Source organism: Megalobrama amblycephala, linkage group LG15 (assembly GCF_018812025.1).
Source record: "Megalobrama amblycephala isolate DHTTF-2021 linkage group LG15, ASM1881202v1, whole genome shotgun sequence".
Lineage (NCBI taxonomy): Eukaryota > Metazoa > Chordata > Actinopteri > Cypriniformes > Xenocyprididae > Megalobrama > Megalobrama amblycephala.
Genome location: NC_063058.1, coordinates 17,200,358 through 17,223,846, shown reverse-complemented (window position 1 = coordinate 17,223,846; position 23,489 = coordinate 17,200,358). Strand labels below are relative to the sequence as shown.

General features: G+C 36.8%; 1 protein-coding gene and 1 long non-coding RNA gene across 6 annotated transcripts in view; one reads left to right on the top strand and one right to left on the bottom strand.

Moving 5' to 3' along the window:
• The first annotated feature begins 262 nt into the window (after positions 1-262).
• LOC125246726 lies at positions 263-23,261 on the top strand. Its single transcript, XR_007179952.1, has 3 exons — positions 263-318; positions 714-863; positions 23,133-23,261. It is a non-coding gene; the product is annotated as an uncharacterized LOC125246726 (long non-coding RNA).
• kiaa1549la (KIAA1549-like a) overlaps positions 1,209-23,489 on the bottom strand; it is a 72,052-nt gene continuing 49,771 nt past the window's right edge. For 2 of the 5 annotated variants that reach the window (XM_048157694.1, XM_048157697.1), the window contains 12 exons: positions 23,217-23,252; positions 19,636-19,823; positions 15,091-15,218; positions 13,919-14,043; positions 13,437-13,675; positions 10,690-10,819; positions 8,288-8,656; positions 8,032-8,129; positions 6,528-6,667; positions 5,954-6,111; positions 5,679-5,753; positions 1,209-3,031 (listed from right to left, as the gene is read on the bottom strand). In XM_048157694.1, coding sequence (XP_048013651.1) covers positions 5,724-5,753; positions 5,954-6,111; positions 6,528-6,667; positions 8,032-8,129; positions 8,288-8,656; positions 10,690-10,819; positions 13,437-13,675; positions 13,919-14,043; positions 15,091-15,218; positions 19,636-19,823; positions 23,217-23,252 — 1,641 coding nt within the window. In that variant the 3' untranslated portion in view covers positions 1,209-3,031; positions 5,679-5,723. The remainder of the gene's footprint in view (positions 3,032-5,678; positions 5,754-5,953; positions 6,112-6,527; positions 6,668-8,031; positions 8,130-8,287; positions 8,657-10,689; positions 10,820-13,436; positions 13,676-13,918; positions 14,044-15,090; positions 15,219-19,635; positions 19,824-23,216; positions 23,253-23,489) is intronic. The other 3 variants (XM_048157696.1, XM_048157695.1, XM_048157698.1) reach the window with 3 other exon arrangements.

Genomic DNA, 23,489 nt, shown 5'->3' with positions numbered 1-23,489 from the left:
CAGCAGATTCGACACACAGATTCATTATGCTTCAAAGCTTCCTGAAGCAGTGTTTTGAAATCGGCCATCACTAAATAAGTCGTTATTTTGTTTTTTTGGCGCTCCAAAAATATTCTCGTCGCTTTATAATATTAATAATGAACCACTGTACTCACATGAACCGATTTAAATATGTTTTTAGTACCTTTATGGATCTTGAGAGAGGAAGTGTCATTGCTTCCTATGGAGGCCTCACGGAGCCATCGGATTTCAACTAAAATATCTTAATTTGTGTTCAGAAGATCAACGAAGGTCTTACGGGTGTGGAACGGCATGAGGGTAAGTAATAGAATTTTCATTTTTGGGTGAACCAACCCTTTAAGTGTTGGAGTGACAAAATTGAAGTTCGAAAGTGCAAAAGTGTCCTCATTCACCCTATTTTAGCAATAGTCTGTAATTAGATGTTTTTGCTAGTAGTTTTGCTAATGAAAGTGTTCCTATTTGGTCACCATTAAACTAAATGATTGCCGCGCTTTGTAGCTTATAGTCATAATGGAAGCAGTTTCGCGTGAATTATGACCAAAAATCCATTTAGTCTATGTAGCTTTACCTGCAGTATAAGGTGAACAGTGATTAGCGCTTTAAATGCAGCCAGACATTTGGGAGAGACAGAAGCCTCGTCCCTGCAGTGATTGATGTGACTCATGTGGCTTTGAATGGCTTTGCTGTCACAGATAAAGGGGCAGAGACGAGATAGAAGTGGACAGGCCGCTTTTACCCTCCGGCAGCATCCAGCGTCGTTAGAGAAACTCACCTCAGCCGGTCTGACAGCCACCCCTCCCGGCCAGTCCACAAGTCAGCCCGATAAAACACACCTTGGCAAGGTAGATGGATCCCCTTAAGGGAAGTGGTTAGAAACAAGGGACCTTAATATCCAAAGCAGGGGCAGATAGAAAATACGTCTCAAAATGCGCTTAAACTAGAGTTAGAGGACATAATGGATTTTACAAAGTGAATAAAAGCCGCTCCATCAATGCCAGGAGTGATTTTGTAGCGGAGGAAGTTTTGGTTCGCCCTGTACAACTGAAATGCAGGGGTAGTGCTGACCTCTAGTGGACAGGAAATTAAAAGCTAAGCAATGCTAGCAAGAGCACAGTTGTTTACAAATACTAAAAATGTACAATAAATCTGTTAATAAAACATTAAACACAAGATTAAGTCTTTTAAAATCGTTTTTAAATGATCAAATGTAGTTTTTATTAGATTTGATTCAATGTGTAACCCACAAAAATGAGTCCTTCAAAGTGTTAAACCATTATAATGATGGTTATTTTACATTATGCTAAATAAAATAAAAAAGAAGAAAAGAAAATAACAAGTAGAATGTTTAAACCGCCTATTTTTTACAGTAACGAAGGAAAATATACAGTACTGGCAAATATGGAGTTGTTTAGTGTCGTATAAGTAGGAAAAGAAGTCAACATCTTATTGTTATGATGATGTACACATTATGAATATTACACAATTTTCTCACATAGGTTCACAACGAGGCATTTTTTTTGTAGTTTTTTTTTTTTTTTAACATTTGAAGCACAATATTTTACATTGGTAACAATTTTTAGCAGAATGTCCTCCGTTGTTGGCCAAAAAGGGTGATTCAGTTGATATAAAAATATTAAAAGAAAATACATTAAAAAGGAACTATTACATGATATATATTTGCACATCCCCTGCACCACCGAAGTTAAACAGAAAGGACAACGTTCATTTCAACACAAATCAATAATTTACACAACACATGTAATTTTCATAGTCCGATTATGTATTCCAACGTATCTTGATTCATTCTGCAAATGGGCCTTAACCAAAAAAACAAAACAAAAAATACTAATTGTAAAGTACATTGACAGATAGCATGTATTTAATGGGATATGATTCTTTTTACAATAGATTTCCGTCCTATAACTGCCCAAATAAAATATGGGACTTACTTGACATACAAAGCCCTTATGATTCATATGTCCAGACTACATGCATTAGACTCATTCTCTTAAGAACACATGCCCAATGTTACTTCTGTAACACCGTACTTGCTTAATTATAGCAAATTTATATCATATTAAGATATTATGCTACAGTTTTAATTTGAATGTGATCAATATATTCTAAATCAGATTTCAAGTCAATTTTGGTGTATGCTGCATATTTTATCTCATAAATATCTCTGTGTTTTGGTACCTTTTATAAAGGCAATAAAATATGTAGTTTTTGTTACTCTTTCTGTACTTACAAAAAGGCTAGTAAAAATATGAATCCTTCCATCCATATCCATAATCCATCCATCCATATCTATCTCTTTATCCACTAAACCTTTATGGCTATCTTCCCACATGACACGTAAACTCTCAAAACATGATTCATGCCTTTCATGAATGCTTTTGCATTGTGAAACACTTTAATACAGCATAAGCTATGGCATTTTTGAGAGAAAGAAAAAGCATATACTATTTTTTTTTGCATTGAGACTACAGTAGATACAGTACAGGATGTCGCATCCCTCCAAATGTTCGATTTCTTTTATATCATTCATCGTCATCGTTTTTTTACACAAGCCATACGGAGTGCACGAAAAGAATCGCCTGCTAGAACCGTTTCTTTAAAAAATGCATGAATGAGAGAGCAAAAGACACAGATAGGCATCGATGAAGCAAGGAAAAAAATATGTTTTAGTTTTTTGTTATTAGTAACTCGGGTGTTTAAAACACATAAAACCACCTGCATAAGATACAACACTTCTTAATTTGAAAAAAGCTTTAAGAAAAACACAGTTTTGGCCAGTGAGGCAACCTGTTGCTTGTTCAGCGTGGTTGTTGTGGTGATTTACCCTCACTGCAGACGTTGATTAATAACGGGTGCTGCATCTCACTTAGGCTGGCAGGTGAGTTTGTGGCTTATGGGTCTGGTTGGCTGTTCGGCCGAGTGTCGTGGTCGGTTGGGGCTGCTGAATCCAAAATTTAAGAGTGGACGATGATTCTTTTTGGTGGTCCGCAACCTGAAAGATACAATCGCATATCTTCTTAAAGAAACAGTTCACCCTAACGTCGTTCCAAACCTGTTCCAATATATGATTTGGAACACGTTGCCTTGTATGGACAAATATTTGATAATAAAATAATAACACCATCATCTTTAACATTTTCTCTTATAATTAAAGGGATAGTTGACCCAAAATTGAAACTCTAAAGTTGTTCCAAACCTGTATGAATTGCTGAAAAAAAAAAAAAAAAAAAAAAGAATATATATATATATATATATATATATATATATATATATATATATATATATATATATATATATTGAACAATTCATACAGGTTTGGAACAACTTGAGGGTGAATAAATGTTGATATAATTCATTTTTGGGTCAAATATCCCTTTGAGAAATAATTAAATGAATATTAAATATACAATTATAATTAAATTATTTATTGAATTAAATAAATATATATATAAATATAATCAAAGATAAATTTATAATAATTTTGGTAACACTTTAAAATAAGGTTTCATTAGTTAACTACATTGAACTATCAATGAATAGTAATTCTATAGTCTTAGAGGCTGTTTACACGACACCATTTTTTGTTTACACTTTTTATGCGTTTTGGCTGTTCATTCACACAACAACAGCGTTTTGGGGGCCTGAAAACGCAAACTACAAAAATGTGAAATTGTGAAAACAGTGACGTCATGCGCACGTGTATTACAAATTCAGCCTACAGGCATGTAGTGTTTATTTACAAAGTGACATCGCCAACTACTGGCCTGGCAGCATAATGCAGCTTTTTTAGTTGTTTTTGCGGATCCATGTGAAAGGGGATCGTTTTGACAATGGTGTCGTCTGTACATGAAAGATACAATCACATAGCTTCTTAAAGAAACAGTTCACCCTAACGTCGTTCCAAACCTGTTCCAATATATGGTTTGGAACATGATTTGGAACATGTTGCCTTGTATGGACAAATATTTGATAATAAAATAATAACCCCATCATCTTTAACATTTTCTCTTATAATTAAAGAGATAGTTGACCCAAAAATGAAACTCTAAAGTTGTTCCAAACCTGTATGAATTGCTAAAAAAAAAAAAAAAGATATTTTGAACAATTCATACAGGTTTGGAACAACTTGAGGGTGAATAAATGTTGATATAATTCATTTTTGGGTCAAATATCCCTTTGAGAAATAATTAAATGAATATTAAATATACAATTATAATTAAATTATTTATTGAATTAAATAAATATATATAAATATAATCAAAGATAAATTTATAATAATTTTGGTAACACTTTAAAATAAGGTTTCATTAGTTAACTACATTGAACTATCAATGAATAGTAATTCTATAGTCTTAGAGGCTGTTTACACGACACCATTTTTTGTTTACACTTTTTATGCGTTTTGGCTGTTCATTCACACAACAACAGAGTTTTGGGGGCCTGAAAACGCAAACTACAAAAATGTGAAATTGTGAAAACAGTGACGTCATGCGCACGTGTATTACAAATTCAGCCTACAGGCATGTAGTGTTTATTTACAAAGTGACATCGCCAACTACTGGCCTGGCAGCATAATGCAGCTTTTTTAGTTGTTTTTGCGGATCCGTGTGAAAGGGGATCGTTTTGACAATGGTGTCGTCTGTACATGAAAGATACAATCACATAGCTTCTTAAAGAAACAGTTCACCCTAACGTCGTTCCAAACCTGTTCCAATATATGGTTTGGAACATGATTTGGAACATGTTGCCTTGTATGGACAAATATTTGATAATAAAATAATAACCCCATCATCTTTAACATTTTCTCTTATAATTAAAGAGATAGTTGACCCAAAAATGAAACTCTAAAGTTGTTCCAAACCTGTATGAATTGCTAAAAAAAAAAAAAAGATATTTTGAACAATTCATACAGGTTTGGAACAACTTGAGGGTGAATAAATGTTGATATAATTCATTTTTGGGTCAAATATCCCTTTGAGAAATAATTAAATGAATATTAAATATACAATTATAATTAAATTATTTATTGAATTAAATAAATATATATAAATATAATCAAAGATAAATTTATAATAATTTTGGTAACACTTTAAAATAAGGTTTCATTAGTTAACTACATTGAACTATCAATGAACAGTAATTCTATAGTCTTAGAGGCTGTTTACACGACACCATTTTTTGTTTACACTTTTTAATGCGTTTTGGCTGTTCATTCACACGACAACAGCGTTTTGGGGGCCTGAAAACGCAAACTACAAAAATGTGAATTTGTGAAAACAGTGACGTCATGCGCACGTGTATTAAAAATTCAGCCTACAGGCATGTAGTGTTTATTTACAAAGTGACATCGCCAACTACTGGCCTGGCAGCATAATGCAGCTTTTTTAGTTGTTTTTGCGGATCCGTGTGAAAGGGGATCGTTTTGACAATGGTGTCGTCTGTACATGAAAGATACAATCACATAGCTTCTTAAAGAAACAGTTCACCCTAAAATCTACTACTCACTATTAATTCCTGTTAGTTAATACATCGATTTTAACAAATGAGACCTTATTGTAAAGTGTTACCTTAGTTTTTTTTTTATTTATAATCATTGTCATAATAATGAAATTAGTTAGTAATCTAAAACTCCAATATACCCTGGTAAATTTCTGTGTCTGCTCAACATCAGAAATGACTCCAGTTCAGCAGATGGTCTCCAGGTGACACTGGTTCTGTAATAAATATTAAAAAAAAAAAAAAAAAATTTACATTTACATTTAAGATTACACAACAGAGACAATCCAGATGAATAAAGGTTCTTTGTGGATAATAGCAAGATGTGAATGTAATAAGGTCACAATACCAGATGTGTTAGGAGTCATCGGGTAGTGTTAGTCACGCTGGCGCTACTGTATATAGAAACAGAGCTTGCCTTTACCGTGTCATTCCACTGATGTGGAAGGTCCTCTGGCTCTGGAGGGTAGGACATCCAAGACGGGCTCCGGTAGGAGGATGGTGGAGACAGGACGAAGTAGTCCGAGTAGCCGGGGCGGTTGGCAGATATGGCATATACTGCTGTCATTGGGTTTCCTGCAAAACATTGGAAGGCAGATTTTTTTTGATGCGATCAAACTGCCAAAGTCACGTGATTTCAGTAAACGAGGCTTCGTTACGTATTTTGAACATTTCAATGGTTCACATGACTTTAGCAGTTTGATACACACTCTGAACCACTGATCCGAAATAAAAGATTCGTAAAGCTTCATGAAGCAGTTGGAAAAGCTGGATATTGAAAGTGTTAATTGCTGTCAATGCAGGCCTCACTGAGCCATCGGATTTTATCATAAATATCTTAATTTGTGTTCCGAAGATGAACGAAGGTTTTACGGGTGAGAATCTATGACAGAATTTTCATTTTTGGTTAAACTAACCCTTTAATCCATCTAGATCAGGAGCTAAACCTAGTGTTCTGGTGTAAAACACCACTGTTTACCGAACACACTAACCTGAGTAGCTTGTCATAGACTCGTCGACAGTAACAGCAGGGAAAGGAGCTCGGTTGATTGGCAGGTAGGGGGTGCCATTGTGCTGACTCATCTCAGAGGCCTCAGACACTCGAGGCTTCAGACTCATGTCTGGTGTGGAGCTACATTAACAGATGAAGAAGTCTTGTTATAATGTGATCAAACCACCAGGGGGCAACGCTGGCCAGCATCGCCTCAGAGCCGCATAACACACCTCAATGCAGTCAGCAGCACTGACAACCATGCAAAGCACCTTTAATGCATGCCAGCCACTGAATCTCAGAGGAAAAAAGCTTATTTAAATATACACAAGGCTCATCTCAATACAGCTCGCAATGCAATGCTGTAATGCTATGTGCTATGACACTCAAAAAAAAGGAAAAAAGCTTGTCGCGTAGGGCAGTACCCTCAGTTGTACACCCGCTCGCTGTACACTTAAACATCAGCTAAACCTTATCTTCCCCTAAAGGGCAATTTGAAAGTCAATAATCATTTGAGAAACTGATAAATCAATCAATAAAAAAAGCAATCAATACATTAATTGAAAAAGGTAAATCAATGTAGCTAATAATTATTAATGTGGATATTAAATAAAGCATTTGCTACTTGATGATTTTTTTTAAATATATTTCAAAAATAATTTATTAATAAGATAAATAAGCCAATTGATACTTTTAATTTCTCATTACAAGATGACAAAATGATAAATACATTTTAATCTTTTTGATTTTTTTTTTCAATTGATAAAGCAACTATTCTATTGACATTGATTTCTTAATTAATTTATCAAATTTTTCAAATGATTATTTACTGTCACATTTGGTCTTACATAAAAGGATACATAAAAATGTAGATATAATACAAAACCACAACAAAACAAATGATCCAAATATGAGTATAAATGTGTATTAAATATATAATATTAGGCAGCTGGAGTAATGACTGCTAAAAATTCAGCTTTGACATCACAGGAATAAATTACATTTTAAAATATATTAAAATATAAAACAGTTATTTTAAATTCTAATCATTTTGACATTTAAAAAAAATGCAGCCTTGGTGAGCATGACTTTTGTTTCAAAAATATTAATAAAAAATATAATTATAAAGTATGGATAATTACTTATTTTGTGCTAATTAATTTTTTTTTAGCATGCAAACAGCCAATATAATTAATATAATATAATATAAAATATAACCCAATGCATGATCCAAATAGGAGTATGAAAATATATATATTTCATAAAAATAACTAAAACATAATTAAAGCAATATTATAAAGCAGTTATATTTTTATTAAATTACATTTTTAGTTATGAGACTTTTTTCAAAAACATTCATAAAAATTATGTAATTAAAAGACAGAAAATCATTTTGCGCTAATTTATTTTATATAGCGTGCAAATAAGCAATAATATAATATAATATAATATAATATAATATAATATAATATAATATAATATGAGTATTAACAAGTTTCTCTCACCGTCTCAATGAAGTTCCAGGTGGGGCTCCGCCTCTTGGAGGGATGAGGGGTGGTGGGGAACCCAAACCCATATCAGGCAGCTGGGTAAACCTGAATCCCTGCAGAGCCAAGCACAAAGCAGCTTTATGAATACTTATATAATGCCTTATATCAACATATGAACCTACATCCTCTAGTTTCTTCCCAAACTCAATTCAGTGTACAAATGTTTGGATTCATTTCACAATCGTCAATCGAGTCAAAGCACGGCACTCACTGGTTTGGGGAGGCTACACTGGTGCATTTCCGGCCCAAAGGAGGAGCCGCGCTGTAGAGCTCCATTGGGGTGGTTCATAGTCCCAGGTGCGCTGGTAACTCCGTCCAGGTAAGGGCTACCATGGCTGGGGTTGTACGGACTGTGAGGGTGGTGGTGATGGTGGAGGTGGTTTCCCGGGGTTGGCTCGGCAGAGGCCAAACCAAATGCGTTATCCAAGAGGAGGTGCATCTGCTGCCTCACTTCATCGATGGAAGGCTGCGAGCTTAGGGTGGATGAGTCAGAGTGACCTTTGACTTGGTGGCCACCGCCGAAACCCAGGGAACTCAGAAGGCGGTCCACATCTGTCTCTTCAAATGGTTCAGGCTCACCCTGAGATGAGACATAATTAAATGACATCTTAAATATTTCTTACGCAACTTTTCTGGTTTAGATGTTTTAAAGTTCTGAACAAAGACTGTAAAAAAAGATGGACGCCGCAACGCCACTTCCTTCCATTGTAATGAACTGAATGTAAAATGTACGACGATGGGCGTTGACATGTTACGCAAAAACGTCAGTTTGGAGCCTGGGCATGCGCAGAAGGAATCGTCAGTGGTCGCGGTATCAAACTTCCGCCCAGACGACTGCGTCATCATTGATGTATTTTAAATTATATACAATTTAAAATTCTACCCATAAAATAATAGGCTATTCTGTTTCTAGAGCAATAATATTTTTGAAACAGCAAATTCATTAGATAAACTCATTAATATGCCACTAGAAACAACTCTAAAATGTCAGCCATTTTAAATCAAGTTGAACTAATGTTACAGGAGATCGATTGCTATAGTAGACAGTGCTCTATAATTAATTAGAATAGGCCATCATTAGTTTTGTCCTGCTAATTATTATTTTATACCAATAAAAATAATTAGTAACTGCCAGATAACGATCACCTGCTTTTTCCCGTCATGGCTAACGTCAGGCGTGTTATCTTAACTAATAACATTTATTAATTAGCCTATAAAGCCCACATTTAACGTTACCGAAAAAAGTTCAGTGATCCGTCAGATCCTGTAGGTCGGTTAGTACAGTTTACTGCTGAACAACTCATTTTGTCGATGTGAAATAAGATTAAATCGAAAATTAATAGTTAGTTATATATCTTCAATCTCCCCTCGAAGCTCCGACAGTCCTCAGACAAGCTGTCAATCAACTGTGAATCACGATGACACGCCCCGTTTCTATAGCACAAATTGCTAGCTAAAATCAAAATTATCACAAAAAGAACAATTGAATATATACATGATAACAACTACCTTAAATGACCAAAACCATCTTTTGGAAAATTTTATTTGAAGCGTAATTAATTTTTTTGTATTGACTCAAGTCCCGTTCGTTTGAATGGAGAGGGCGAGGTTAATGACCTGTACTGCATCCAGCCACCAGGGGGCGATCAAAGAGCCCGCAGCTTCACTTTTCAGGACGTATGAGGCACACACGGTTCCGAAACTTTCTTTTCATTTCCAGTTTTTTTAAATCACAAATTAGACCAAGTGTAACTTGTTTCAATTTTCACATTGCACTGTGCATTCTTAAACCTGGTTTAATGTTCTTATTTGCATCATCCGATTGGCTGTTTGTTGCTAAGAATCTAGCCGTAACATTCAAACACCGCTTCATTTCACAGTGTACACGATTGGCACTGCAATGTGGGGTTAACAATGGCAGGGTTTCATAACCCTGGGTAAAACTCGGTACTAAGCCGCTTCTAAATTACAAATGTGAAACGTTCCTTTACCCAAGGTTAAACGCAGTGTAAAAAGCCCTGATCTCATATGTGTTGCAAATATTCAGAAAACTCAGCACTTTTAACTCTTTCCCCTCCAAAGATGAGATTTTACGGCTTTCTGTGTTATAATGTAAAGGGCGCTATTACACATCTTCTGAAAGGGTACTGAATCTCCTGATCAAAACACAAGCGAAGAAGATACAGAAACAAGCGATTGCATATGTAATCATATGCATATGTAAAATAACGCACTCATCAAAATTAAACAGCATATAAATCAAAACTACCTAACATTACTAAAAGAAATGTCGACCCAGGATGAGCTATAGGACTGTGAAAGCTTTGGGGGTGTTGATGTTCAATGACGTTGTGCTCTTTCATAATAACGTGGGTTAGTACCATCATCTCAAGCTCTCTTCCGTCATAAACCGGATTTGAAGTTAAAGCTAAAGGTAATCATCTTCATTTAAGCCTCGAAGGAAACTTGAGCTGATAGTCATTACTAAAGCAAAAAGAATCTCTGCTGGCTCCCTGAACTGTGAATGACACGCGCTGTGTGGAAAGACTACAGCAGAAGACTTTATATTGGGGGATTTGGGGTCCCATGATGCAAGAGGCCAGCAGCGCTTACATCGTAGCCGCTGTTGCGGATGCCCCTCCTAGATCTCTCCCTCATGACCAGCATGTCCATCTCTGTCTCTACAGGGCTCGGGGTGTTCAGAGACTGCCTGCTCCAATATGCAGGTTCCCTGTGGGAGTCACTGGAGAGAGAATATTTGAAAAATTCAGTATTGTGATCTTACGAACCAACATATGGTTATGGAAGTCATGGTTAATTTTACATTTTAATTTATTTTTATTTTTATACACAATGAAATATTGATGTACAAACATTGCGTGTTCTCTTTTTCGGAGAACAGCATTAAAGAGATTTTCATTCATGCCACAGGGGGAATATACTAAGAATTAATAGTGTGGTTTATTTGCATCATCTGTATTGTTTTAGGCCACAATTCAATAAAAAGAATCACGCAACAGTGGCACAAAAATAAAAAACTTACACTGTATATAAACTACCATTCAAATGTATGGGGTCTGTAAGATAATTTTTTTAAGAAATGTATACTTTTATTCAGCAATTATATATTAAAGTAATCAGAAGTGACGGTAAAGACATGTATAATGTTACAAAAGATTTCTATTTCAAGTTAATGCTGTTCTTTTAAACTTTCTAGTCATCAAATAATCCTGACTATCACAGTTAAATGTATCACACAAAAATATTAACTTTTGAAAATTGATAATAATAAGATAATAATTTAAACAGCAATTCAGCATATTAGAATGATTTCTGAAGGATCATGTGACACTGAAGACTGGAGTAATGATGCTGAAAATTCAGCTTTACCATCACAGGAATAAATTACATTTAAAAACATTAAAATATAAAGTGGTTATTTTAAATCATAATATTTCACATTATTAATGTTTTGACTGTATGTTTGATGAAATAAATGTAGCCTTGGTGAGTATAAGAGACGTCTTTCAAAAACATCTTACAGACCACAAAATTTAAAAAGTGTAAATGGTATTGTGTAAGTTGTATATATGAATGAATGAATTATTGTAAATATATATATATATATATATATATATATATATATATATATATATATATATATATATATATATATATATATATATACAGTGCCCTCCACAATTATTGGCACCCTTAGTAATTATGAGCAAAGGAATATAAACATGAGGAAACACAAAGGCCAAATTCCCTTAATCATTCATCACAATGAGTAAAACCAAAGAATATAGTTCTGATGTGCAGCAAAAGATTGTCGAGCTTCACAAAATAGAAAGTGGCTGTAAGAAAATAGCTAAAGCATTGAAAATCCCCATTTCCACTATCAGGACAATAATTGAGAAGTTCCAATCAACTAAAGATGTTACAAATCTGCCTGGAAGAGGACGTGTGTCTAAATCGTCCTAATGTGAAGTGAGGAGGAAAGTTTGAGTAGACAAAGACTCTCCAAGGATCACAGCTGGAGAATTGCAGAGATTAGTTGAGTCTTGAGTCTCAGAAAGCCTAAAAAAAAATTATCAAAAGCACCTACATCCCCACAAGATGTTCGGGAGGGTTTCAAGAACAATCCTCTGCTCTCATCCAGAAACAATCTCCAGCATATTCAGTTGTCAGACACAACTGGAACTTCAAACGGGACCGGCTTCTATGGTCAGATGAAACTAAAAAAAGAGCTTTTTTGCAGCAAACCCACCAGATGGATTTGGTGCACACATGGATAAAAAGTACCCCATGCCCACGGTTAAATATACTGCTTGATCTTTAATGTTGTGTGCCTGTTTTTCTGCTGGAGGTCCTGGACATCTTGATCAGATACACTGAATCATGGATTCTATCAAATACCAACAGATAAAAAATCTAAACCTGACCACTTCTGCTAGAAATCTTATAATGGGCTGTGGTTGGATCTTCCATCAGGACAATGATCCAAAACAAATATCAAAACCAGCACAAAAATGTGTCACTGAGCACAAAATGAAGCTTCTGCCAGGGCCGTCTCAGTCCCCTGACCTGAAGCCTAAAGAAAATGAGTGGAGTGAACTGAAGAGAAGAAGCACCAGCATGGAGCTGGAATCTAAAGGATCTGGAGAGATTCTGTATGAAGGAATTGTCTCTGATCTCTTGTCAGGTGTTCTCCAAACTCATCAGGCATTATAGGTGAAGACTCAGAGCTGTTCTCTTGGCAAAAGGAGGTTGCAGAAAGTTTTGAATAAAAGGGTGCCAATAATTGTGGCCAACGTGTTTTGGAGAAAAACATTTATTTCATAATGTGAGTTTCCCCCCACTTTCAATTATTTTCCTTAAATGAAAGGTTATAATTTTGTGAATTTTTTGAATGAAAGATCAAAAGGATAAACAATGCAGAATTATTTTTTAGGGCCCGAGCACCGATGGTGTGAGGACCCTATTGGAATTGCTTCGTTTATTAACAGCTGCTTTTGCTCATAATTACTAAGGGTGCCAATAATTGTGGAGGGCAAAAAATTTACAAATTTATTTTATTTCATAAAATATTATAAAATAATTCATTTGAACAAGGTGTAAATAAACAATGCTATATTATATTATATTATATTATATTATATTATATTATATTATATTATATTTAATATAATAGTGCCTTAACTGTTTAGTAAATTCAGCCCAATGATTTTAGCACAAATATATCATAATCGCTCCACCTTTCATTTGCGTTTGTGTCCTGTATCTAGGAACACGCAACTGGCTTCAATTTGTCTAAATATTTTGGGATGAGTAATAGAAGGGATTTAATCTCCGCCTACCTCCTGCGGTACTTTACGTAAGTGGAGGGTTTCCTGTCCTCCTTCGGCCCCCTCAGATCTTCCAAGTCCAAGGAAGCATTCTCACGTCTCAGCCTGTCTCGATGGCTGTACATGTGGCTGCTGCCGCTCCCGCAGCTGCTAGTGACCGGCCCATCACTGTAACCTTTCCTTTTAGCTTTTAACCTCAGCTTATTCCGATAATGCTCAATGTCCGACTTCTGCTTCAGCCCCATGTTGACCTGCAGGTGAAAAGCTGATGTTATTTTTTTTTGCTCCCATTTAGTGCACCTCAGTTGCTCATAAATCTGTTCAAATAGAATCATTTTTGCTGATCTTGCAGAGAAAAGCTGTGGAACAGATTCTGTGTGGGCCTGACCATACGACAGGTTTCTGTTGACAAGCACTCAACATTGGTAAAAATAAATCAACAATAAAAGCCTCCTAATGAGGTGGCCCCATCTCCATGGTGACAGCAAGCTCACCTCTCCGTTCAGGATGACAGAGTCTTGGCTGTGATTGGAGGAGTCAGGATAAGAATAGTTGAGTGGGGCAGTCATAGGCTTGATGGTGATGAGGCGCAGAGAGCCAGTTAAAGAGTCATAATGGTCTGCAAAAAGACACAGGAGACTGATGCAATCATAAAATTACAGTAGGAGGGTAAAAAGGGGATCAGTAAAGAGTGCAGCTGTAAATACTCAAAAAGAGCGTGATACTAGCCACTGGTGCAGAATACACTGAACAATCAGTTATTTATGGGTTTGGGGCTTTAGTGGTGTGTGAGATATCTTGGATGGCAAAAGCTCCTTGTTGGACTGCATATATAAAAATTGTATGAGAATAATGTTAATGTATTGCTATTTGAAGACCTTCAAAAGACTTATAAAACTTTATGAGAAAGAAATATTTATTAATACTTGTTTGAGCCAGTTACAGAACTGATGTTTGTTGACATTTTGTTATTTTAGTGTTTCAACACTAGTTTTTCAAAACAAAACAAAGAAAATCAAAATAAATCAAAGCAATTAAAAGCAAAGCAAAACAAAGCAAAGCAAAACAAATATATATCATATCATATATCACATATATCATATATATATCATATCATATCATATATCAAAGCAAAGCAAAGCAAAACAAAACAGAAGCAAAGCAAAACAAATCAAAGCAGAGCAAATTAAAGCAAAACAAATTGAAGCAAAACAAATCATATATCAAAGCAAAGCAAAAAAACATAAAAAATCAAAGTAGTGCAAATCAAAGCAGAGCAAATTAAAACCAAGTAAAGCAAAGCAAAACAAATCAAATTAAAGCAAAACAAATCAAAGCAAAGCGAAATTTTACAAATGTTTATTATTTATGTTCTCATGAAAGTTATAAATATATAGGATATTTCCTGTCTTATTTTTTTTCTTTAAATATCCAAACATCATATGCAATTTTACTTTTACAGTAATTTATCTTTTTTAATTATGCTTAGATTTTCTTTTCCTGGAAAACAAGACAAAAAAACAGATTTTAAAAACTTAATGTGTTTCTTTTTTTTTCTTCTGTGCACTAAATCCAACATTCTTATAGGACCATTTTGGGTTAACCTAATGAACCTAATAACGGAATGAGAATTTTGTTGCTCCTTTTACTTCTGTGACTTTCTCACCATTTCTTGTGTGTTGCTCTTCTTTGGGCGCTTTCTGTGCTGTCGATCTCCGAGCTGTGGAGCTTCTGCCCGTGTTCAGCTTCCCAGATTCATTGCTTGAAACAGAGCCGTCCTCGCTTGGCAACCTGCTGCGGGTAGCCATGGCAACAGAGGCAATGGTTAGTTTGCTGCATGCAGTGCAATGCAGGGTTAACAGTTGCCTTGCAGGGATCTCTGGCCTCTGTTAACCTGCTTTAAATTGCAGTGGTGTCATTTAGCAGACATCACCGTAGGGTGAGCATCCACTCATCATGTTTTGTGCCATTTAAACGAATGTTCAACAACAGGATGAATTCTGCCCTGGAACAACAACTACAATGGGCCACAGACAACATATCAGAATGCACATCATGTGCCAGCGAGAGTTGTAAGGCATCACTACTAGAAAGAATGTTGGCAAGCATTTCGCCTCAATATTGACTTGTTAGAATGAAGAAAATTTGAAGCTGACTTGTTTATGGTGAATGATGAAGAAACGGAACAGGTCCCAAGAGATCCATATTGGACGAAATGCAATGTAAGTTAAACAGAATGTGAATTTGAAATCAAAATTGACTCCATCTACTTTATGTATCATATGTGTGTATATATATATATATATATATATATATATATATATATATATATATATATATATATATATATAAATATAAAATGGGGGGGGGGGGAGTCCACTCTGATTTTATAATTTAATTTTATATACCATCCATAAGTTCAAGGAACCTTAAAAGCAATTAACTACAATTACAGAAAAAAATGAATATTTCATTTTCTCATCAAGAAATAAATGCTTTAACCGAAACCATCTCTCTCTAAGAAGAAGGTAATAAAGCACAGTCAACAAAATATGAATATTACATTAAATCTGCTAATCTCTCAGGCATGCGTGCCAACAATCTGTCATGCACATAACACCCAGCCCCGCTGGACTCGCTGCCGCACGAACACGCACACACACACATCTTCTAGGTCTAACACAGTCGGGCAGAAGAGAGCGTGGATGCGCTGTCCAAGCTGCCTATGGGCACACTGAATCATACATGATTCTGGAGCTGTGAGTGTGCTTAGCTTCCCTGCATGCATCTCTGTCTGTCTCTGCCAGGTTTAAATGCTCGTGTATTCACCACATTTGCTTTTCCAAATAATTATTTCCCCAGCCCTGCTCTCTGCAGGCTCATTTCCCTTTAATCGTGCCACTCAGGAGAGATAACAAACGGCAGAATACATTTGTATTCCGGCTAATAAGCACGGAGGCTAATGGAGAAAGAGCAAGAGAAGGAGAAACAAAGAGAGTGAGAGGAAAAAGAGTAGAAGCCACATTGCAACCATTTCAAGGATCGGTGCTCTTTACTCTGTCGCATTGTCCCACGTACGACATAAAGGCATATTTACGATCCCACGGCCTGCAGAGAGTGGTTAAGTAAGCCTGGAGATGTGGGAGATGCGGGGTGGTGGGTTTTAATGACCTTGAAGGGCCGCTTTTGCGACCAGCCCGTCGTGCAAGCTGAACGCTGATAAATTTCCTACCATCTTTCATTTGCATTTTTATGCAAGATGAGAAAAGGACCTTGGGAGGTTTTGCTCTTTGTGAAGAAAGAAAGAAATTTCTCTGAAGCATCGAGGACAAAAGAAAACACTAAAAAATTAATCTAAAGAATCAAGTGCTTTAAATCTGGTGCACACTGTACGATTTGATCTGTCCTTTATGTTTTTTGTTTGTACGATATGACTCCAGTGAAATCTTGCATGATGGTCTTATGTCTGCGTATACAATATACATATTAGTTAGGACTCAAATAGACAGAACTGACTGGGTCATTTGTGTTACATAACAATATCTATCACCAAATATTACTGAAATATAAACCCAAACAAGCCATTATGGTAATTTCTTTTCAAAGAAATTTTGTGGACTGCTCATTCTTCAGAATAAACTTCAGGTAATTCTGATCATCACAATGTGAAGGGAATAATTATATATTTTAGAGATAAATCTGGCCTATTCAATAACCATTAATTATTTATCCAAATATTGTCTGGCTCCTGCGTCAGCATCACACGCATGCCTCGTGCTGCTCACGTGTACAGTGTCGGTCAATGCTGAGTCGGCGTTCTGACGTAGAACCTGGAAGCACTGAACGTAAACAGCGTGGGACTTCCCTTCCTGGACTACACACTCCGCTTTAGCCAGTTCGCCATAAGAACTACGCTCGACGGTGAGACTTTACATTCTCTCTTCTGGATCGGGGCAAATTACTACCATCCTGTAGACCTCCCAGACACTACAGGACTTAACTGGAGGGAGGCCATCATTGGGTGTCTGGATCCAGACCACAGCCAGACCCAGAGCACAGCCCACCACCACCCCTCACCACGGAGACGATGACGGCAGAGCCCCCCGCAGACAGAAAGCTTCTGCTCGCTGTAAAACAGAGCATGTGACGACAGTGCCAACTAACGCCACAGAGCCGAAGCCCCAATGTAAGTCTGATCAGGGGTGTGTGCCAGCAACCATCGTCCCAGTAGGAGTCCTGGTGGAGCGTGACACAGAGGACTTGTTAATTGATTGGGACTCTGAAGTGCCACTTCCAACCGTGAACCATCATCATCAGAACTATCATCACCGTTGGTTCTAGCCAGCGTAGAGCCTGTATCATCGCCCTGCAAAAAACACAGAATTGTCATTGATCCCTCCCAGCCTCCCACTCTCACCTCCACTGCAGAGCTCAGACAGTCCTTCAGCCCTGCCTCAGCTGGTTCCCTGCAGCCCTTCGCCTTCCTCTGTGAAGCTTCAGGCCGTGCACTCACCAGCATTGCCCAAGCGTGAGGATCCTCCAGCTCCGCGTCCGGCCTCTGATCCCTTTGCTCCACCTTGGCCTGTTGACCTGTCGGCTCTGCCTTGGCTCCACCAGAGACCCTCGGCCATATGGCTCCACCAGGCTCCCTCGTCCCCCCGGCTCCACCTCAGTCAGCCGTCACCCTGCCTGCGCTGTGGACTTACGAGCCATCTGCGGTGCTCTGACTCTCCACCCCTTCGGCTCCAATGGGCTCTGCCCTCCCTCCGGCTCCGTCTTGGTCCTTGGTCGCACCGGCTCCGCCTCAGCACTCTGGTTCCTTCTAGGAAGCTTGTCGCTGGAGTTTTGCCTTGGTCTCCAGTGCAAGCGGTGTCTTTTGGTCCCAACGGCTCTCCGTCTGTGCCTTGGGCTCCCCTAACAACGGGTTCATCTTCGTTAGTTGTCCCCTGGATGTCATCTGCCAAGTCACTCTCATGGCTCCTCCCTCCATCGACTCCGCCATGGGCTATTGTCCTGGCTGCGCTCTGCGTCACCACCACTTGGCCACACCTCCCATCATCTCCTCCATGGCTTCTTCCTCCATTGCCGACTCGGTCTGTTCTGCCTGCTCTCATCAGCCCTTCGTCGGCTCCTCATCCACCTCCAACGCCCCCACCTTTCCTCTCTCACTGCATCTGTTATGGCGCGGGGTCGCGCATTCTGGGAGGGGGTGTACTGTCACAGATATTCAGTTGTTTTTGTCTTAGTTTCATTTTCATGGACTCTTAGTTTGTTTTCATTAGTTCTTGTTGTCCTTTGTTTAGTTTCTCACCACTTATTAGTTACTATGGAGATTCATTAATCATCAACGGGTGTTTGTCATTATTTCCCTCATTTGCTTTGTATTTAAGTTGCAGCCCTTTCGGTGTTCATTTCTCCAGTCACATTTGTGTAGAGTGTTTGCTTCACTCTGAATTACTATTAAAGACTTTATTTTGTTCTAATTCTTATTATTCCTCATTGCAACACATTGTGACAATAAGAGTCAGTAGTGTAAGCATCAAAACATTATAATGTACAGTTTGAAAAATGAATATTCATTTTTGATTTTATATATATATATATATATATATATATATATATATATATAAAATGTTTTTTTTACACAAAATTATGACAAATCATATATATATATATATATATATATATATATATATATATATATATATATATATATATATATATATATAAAAAAATTTTTTACACAAAATTATGACAAATCATACAATGTGCACCAGGCATATGTTGGCATTGGTGATTTTTGTGTGCCACGTCTCTCTTCCTTGATTTAGATTCTATAAATATACGTCAAAAGAACCATGTCTTTGTTCTTAAGGACACAGTGTACTTTGTTCTTCCCTCCACGGTTATCAATGTCTCTGCTGCGTCTTAAAGTCAAGAGATCAATCCGCTCACTAGTAATTATACGTCATACTTGAGGTGTACTTGATTTTTCAGCGGAAGGAGATAAGAAATGCAACTCAAATAGAACTTTGTGGTCATATCGGGTGGGATGGCTTTTAAAACATTTATGACGTTCAGGCTTTAAAGCCTCTAATGTTCTATAGAGAGTTGAGCGATATACTATCATACTAGCTTATTCCATTTGGTATGCCTAAAAATATGCACATTCTTCCACAGCGCTTCTTTGTTCTATAATTAAAGCACTCACCTGAGATGCATCTCCGTCGACTGGGGTCTTTTTGAGGCCGTACCATCTTGTAACGCAGCCACCCTGTCTTGTGTGAGGGGGGCGTCCCGTACCGGGAGGGACAAGACAAGTGTTTCCTTGGTGACAGTGAGAGCCTCCTCACCTGTCTGGCCCATGTGCTGCTTGGCGTAGTCGAAACCCTGTACGGGCTGGACAGGGAATGATGCGCCGTGATTGGACAGTGAAGAAAAAAGTAAGAGTTACACAATGCAGCATCCAGCGTTTCATTTCAATCAGCAAAGGAATGCCGGCCATCCTAATTTATTCATGGGCTGAAGGTACTTTGAGTCTAACTATATTTTATGGAGCCCGCATACGATGCATCAAGTTGCCATGGGATATTTAATATGGAAGAGCTATGGAGCCCCTCGTTTAAATGAATTATGGATCAATCTCCTGCAGAACAGGGCGTACGGAGGCAGGGTGCCTTTTGGATCTTTTGGAAAAAGGTGTATGTACGTGTCACAGGGCATTGCTGTTATGATGTACGTTGGGAAAATGTGTGATTAATTCAATTAATAATTCATGGGATGCAGCACTTTGCACATGCTGCTGTCACCTCTACAAGATCCTTTAGTGAGGTGTATAATTTCCACACTATGAGAGTTATCAAACAGAAATGCAAAAATAATAATTAAGAATGCACAATATTCAAATTCTGGCTGGTGCGACAAGCCGATAATTATTTTCATGTTATGGCTAATAAATAATAAATACCAATATTAAAATTGTATACAATATTATAATAAAAAAAACAAAAAACAAGAAGAAACAAACAGTCATTCTAAATGCTTCAAGTGAATCATAACATTTCAAATGAATATTTTGAAAATTAATATTTAATTTCAAGATTTGGTAAAGATTACATTTAACATTTATATATTTTGATAATATCATATATACAGTATAAAATTGTTATTATATATTAAATTGATTAAAATGTCAAATCGATTAATTGTGCTTAATCAAATCTTACAAAATATTATATATATACATACACATATATACAAATGCTCATGTTAGATGCAATGAATCACGATTAATCGATTTTGCGATTAATGATTATAGTGTGTGTATAAAATCGATTAATCGTGATTAATCGCATCTAACATAAACGTTTGTGTGTGTGTGTGTGTGTGTGTGTGTATATATATATATATATATACACACACACACACACACACACAAACTTTTATGTTAGATGCGATTAATCACGATTAATCGATTTTACCATAATTTCTTTTCAGTTTAACGTGTTAAAAATATTTAATGCAATTAAGACGGCATCCGTTTTTCCATTATAATTTGATTAACGTTACATTATATGATCACGCTCTTATTCATGCAAATGCTTTTAAACCATTCAAGCGCCACAAGACAAAGGAGAATGTGCTGTCTGTAAAAGATGGTCAGAAAGACGTGCGCCAGTATCAAGTTCTCTTTCGCGCTTGAACAAACAATAACACACAGAATTATGCCCAAATATCAGTTTTGTTGAGTATCCTCATAAGACCAGTCTTAGATGAGTTAAATAACATCTTAAATTAACTTGTGAGAAAATGAGATGCGCGTCAGATCCACGTCATGTTTAGTAGCAGATCAAAAAATAAATCAATATATAAATATATAGAAATATAATACTTTTTTTTTTTTTTCAACAGATACAGATAAATAAAAGAAATTCTAATATTGGTAGGTACCAATTTATGATGCATACCTATCTAAAATGTGTTGAAAATGATCATCTTCCTGGATGTTCTATATTGGAAGTTGACCTTGAATGAGGTCATATCCACTCAAATATAATTCACATGCTCAGCTGAACTACATATAATTCACTTGTGCTTCATCCGATTGTATTTGAGAGGAGCCAGACGTGGATCGTGACAGTCCACAAACCCCTTATATAAATCTTATTTTAATCCAAGTTGATTTAAGGGTAGAGTCTTGCACAGGATGTCAACTGATCTTCCTCACAAATACGTGCTATTGTGCAACTAAGCAGGGAAAACACATAAGGACTGTTCAAACACATCGACAGGTAGAAGCAAAGAGCATGCAAGCAGACACACATGCAATTGATCACGCCTGACGAATCATCAGTGCCGGTATCTGTGTCCTTATGTGACTTTATTCTCATTTACACACACCTCCTCTAATTCCCCTGTGCTAACACGGGAAGCTCTTGCGTGAAACCGGAACGCTTTATACACTGATCCACAAATTACCGTGCATAAGCAAAATCATGTTCCTGAAAGGACATCTTAATTGGACGGAGCAAGGAATGTTTTCAGATCAGAGAACACGGCTAAGAGGGAGTACGATCAAAGAGACGATTATCATAATTACAATTGATTTGCATATTGTTTTAATCCATTACTAAAAACAATACAGTTATACTACAGGGATATATCACCTAAAAATGAAAATACCATCATGCTCATATTCCATGCCCATATGACTTTTCCAGAAGCTTTTTCCAGAATGTCGAAGCTGTTCTTTTACTTACGATCATAGTGGAAGGTGACACAAAAACCACCATAAAATCATCATATAAGTTGTTTATATGAATTGTGCATTACATTCCAAGTCTTCTGAAGCCATTTGATAACTTAGTGTGAGGCACAGACTGAATTTAAGTTTCAGTCACCAGTCACTTTCATTGTACAGAAAGAGCAGCTTAGACATTCTGCTAAACTTCTCTTTTTGACTTCTATGGAAGTCGCAGGCTGCATTTATTTGATCGCAAATATGGTAAAACAGTAATATTGTGAAATATTATTACAATTTCAAAGAACTGTTTTCTATTTCAAAATTGCTGAAAACAGCATACGATGCGAAAATGTGATACATTTTTAGGATTCTTTAAAGAATATAAAGTTCGACGGAACAGCGTTTATTTGGAATAGAACATTATAAATGTCTTTACGCTCACTTTTGATCAATGTAATATATCCTTGCTGAATAATTCTTTTTTTTCCTTTGAAGTTTGTCCCCAAAATTTTGAATGTATACAATATGCTATAAATACATCCCTCTACATATGCACATATAGATCCTTTAGCTCATTCCTGTTGGGTCATTTAATGTTTCCCGTTTTAGATGAAAAAGTCCCGGTAATCTATTTAAACTTCACCTAATTATTCATATATGTAACCTTGGAGTATCTCTCAGCTTGGGGTGGCCTAATTTATTACCCTGCATTTGGTCTGTATCTATTTAAAAGCCTCATAATCCAACCACAACAAAGAAATCATAATTACAGTAATACTGTGGTAATACTTCAAATCCACCCCATTCTGTTATTAGTCATCGCCCTGCAATCTCAAATGAAGGAACAAGAGAGGAGATATTTGTGCTGTGCGGATCAAAGATATCCTCGATGCACTAGATCTTACTGAAGAGTTCATCGATTACGTGGAGGATGGATAACCTTCTGTTTCCCCTTCCCCCTGCAGACTGATTTCCCACAAGCACAGTCAACAAGAAGAATGTCTGGACTATAAACATGCAGCCAAGCACGATGAACAAGCCAGAAATACCTGGTGGTGATAACTCCCATCTCTTCGATATGAGGTCTGGACGGGAAAAGTAGTGAAGACACAATTGGAGGGATATTTTGGGGACGTTAAAGTGAAATGTGTCATTCCAATGTTTTAAACAGCATGTCTCGTGTGTGGTGCCAACACAAAATGTTTGAGGAACAAGCCACCATTTTAAAAATGTATGTCTAGCACCATATTCACAAAAACAAAGGTATTTTGTGAAGGAAAGCAGGATACTTTGAGCCTGTTAGTAGTCATGAGATGACATCA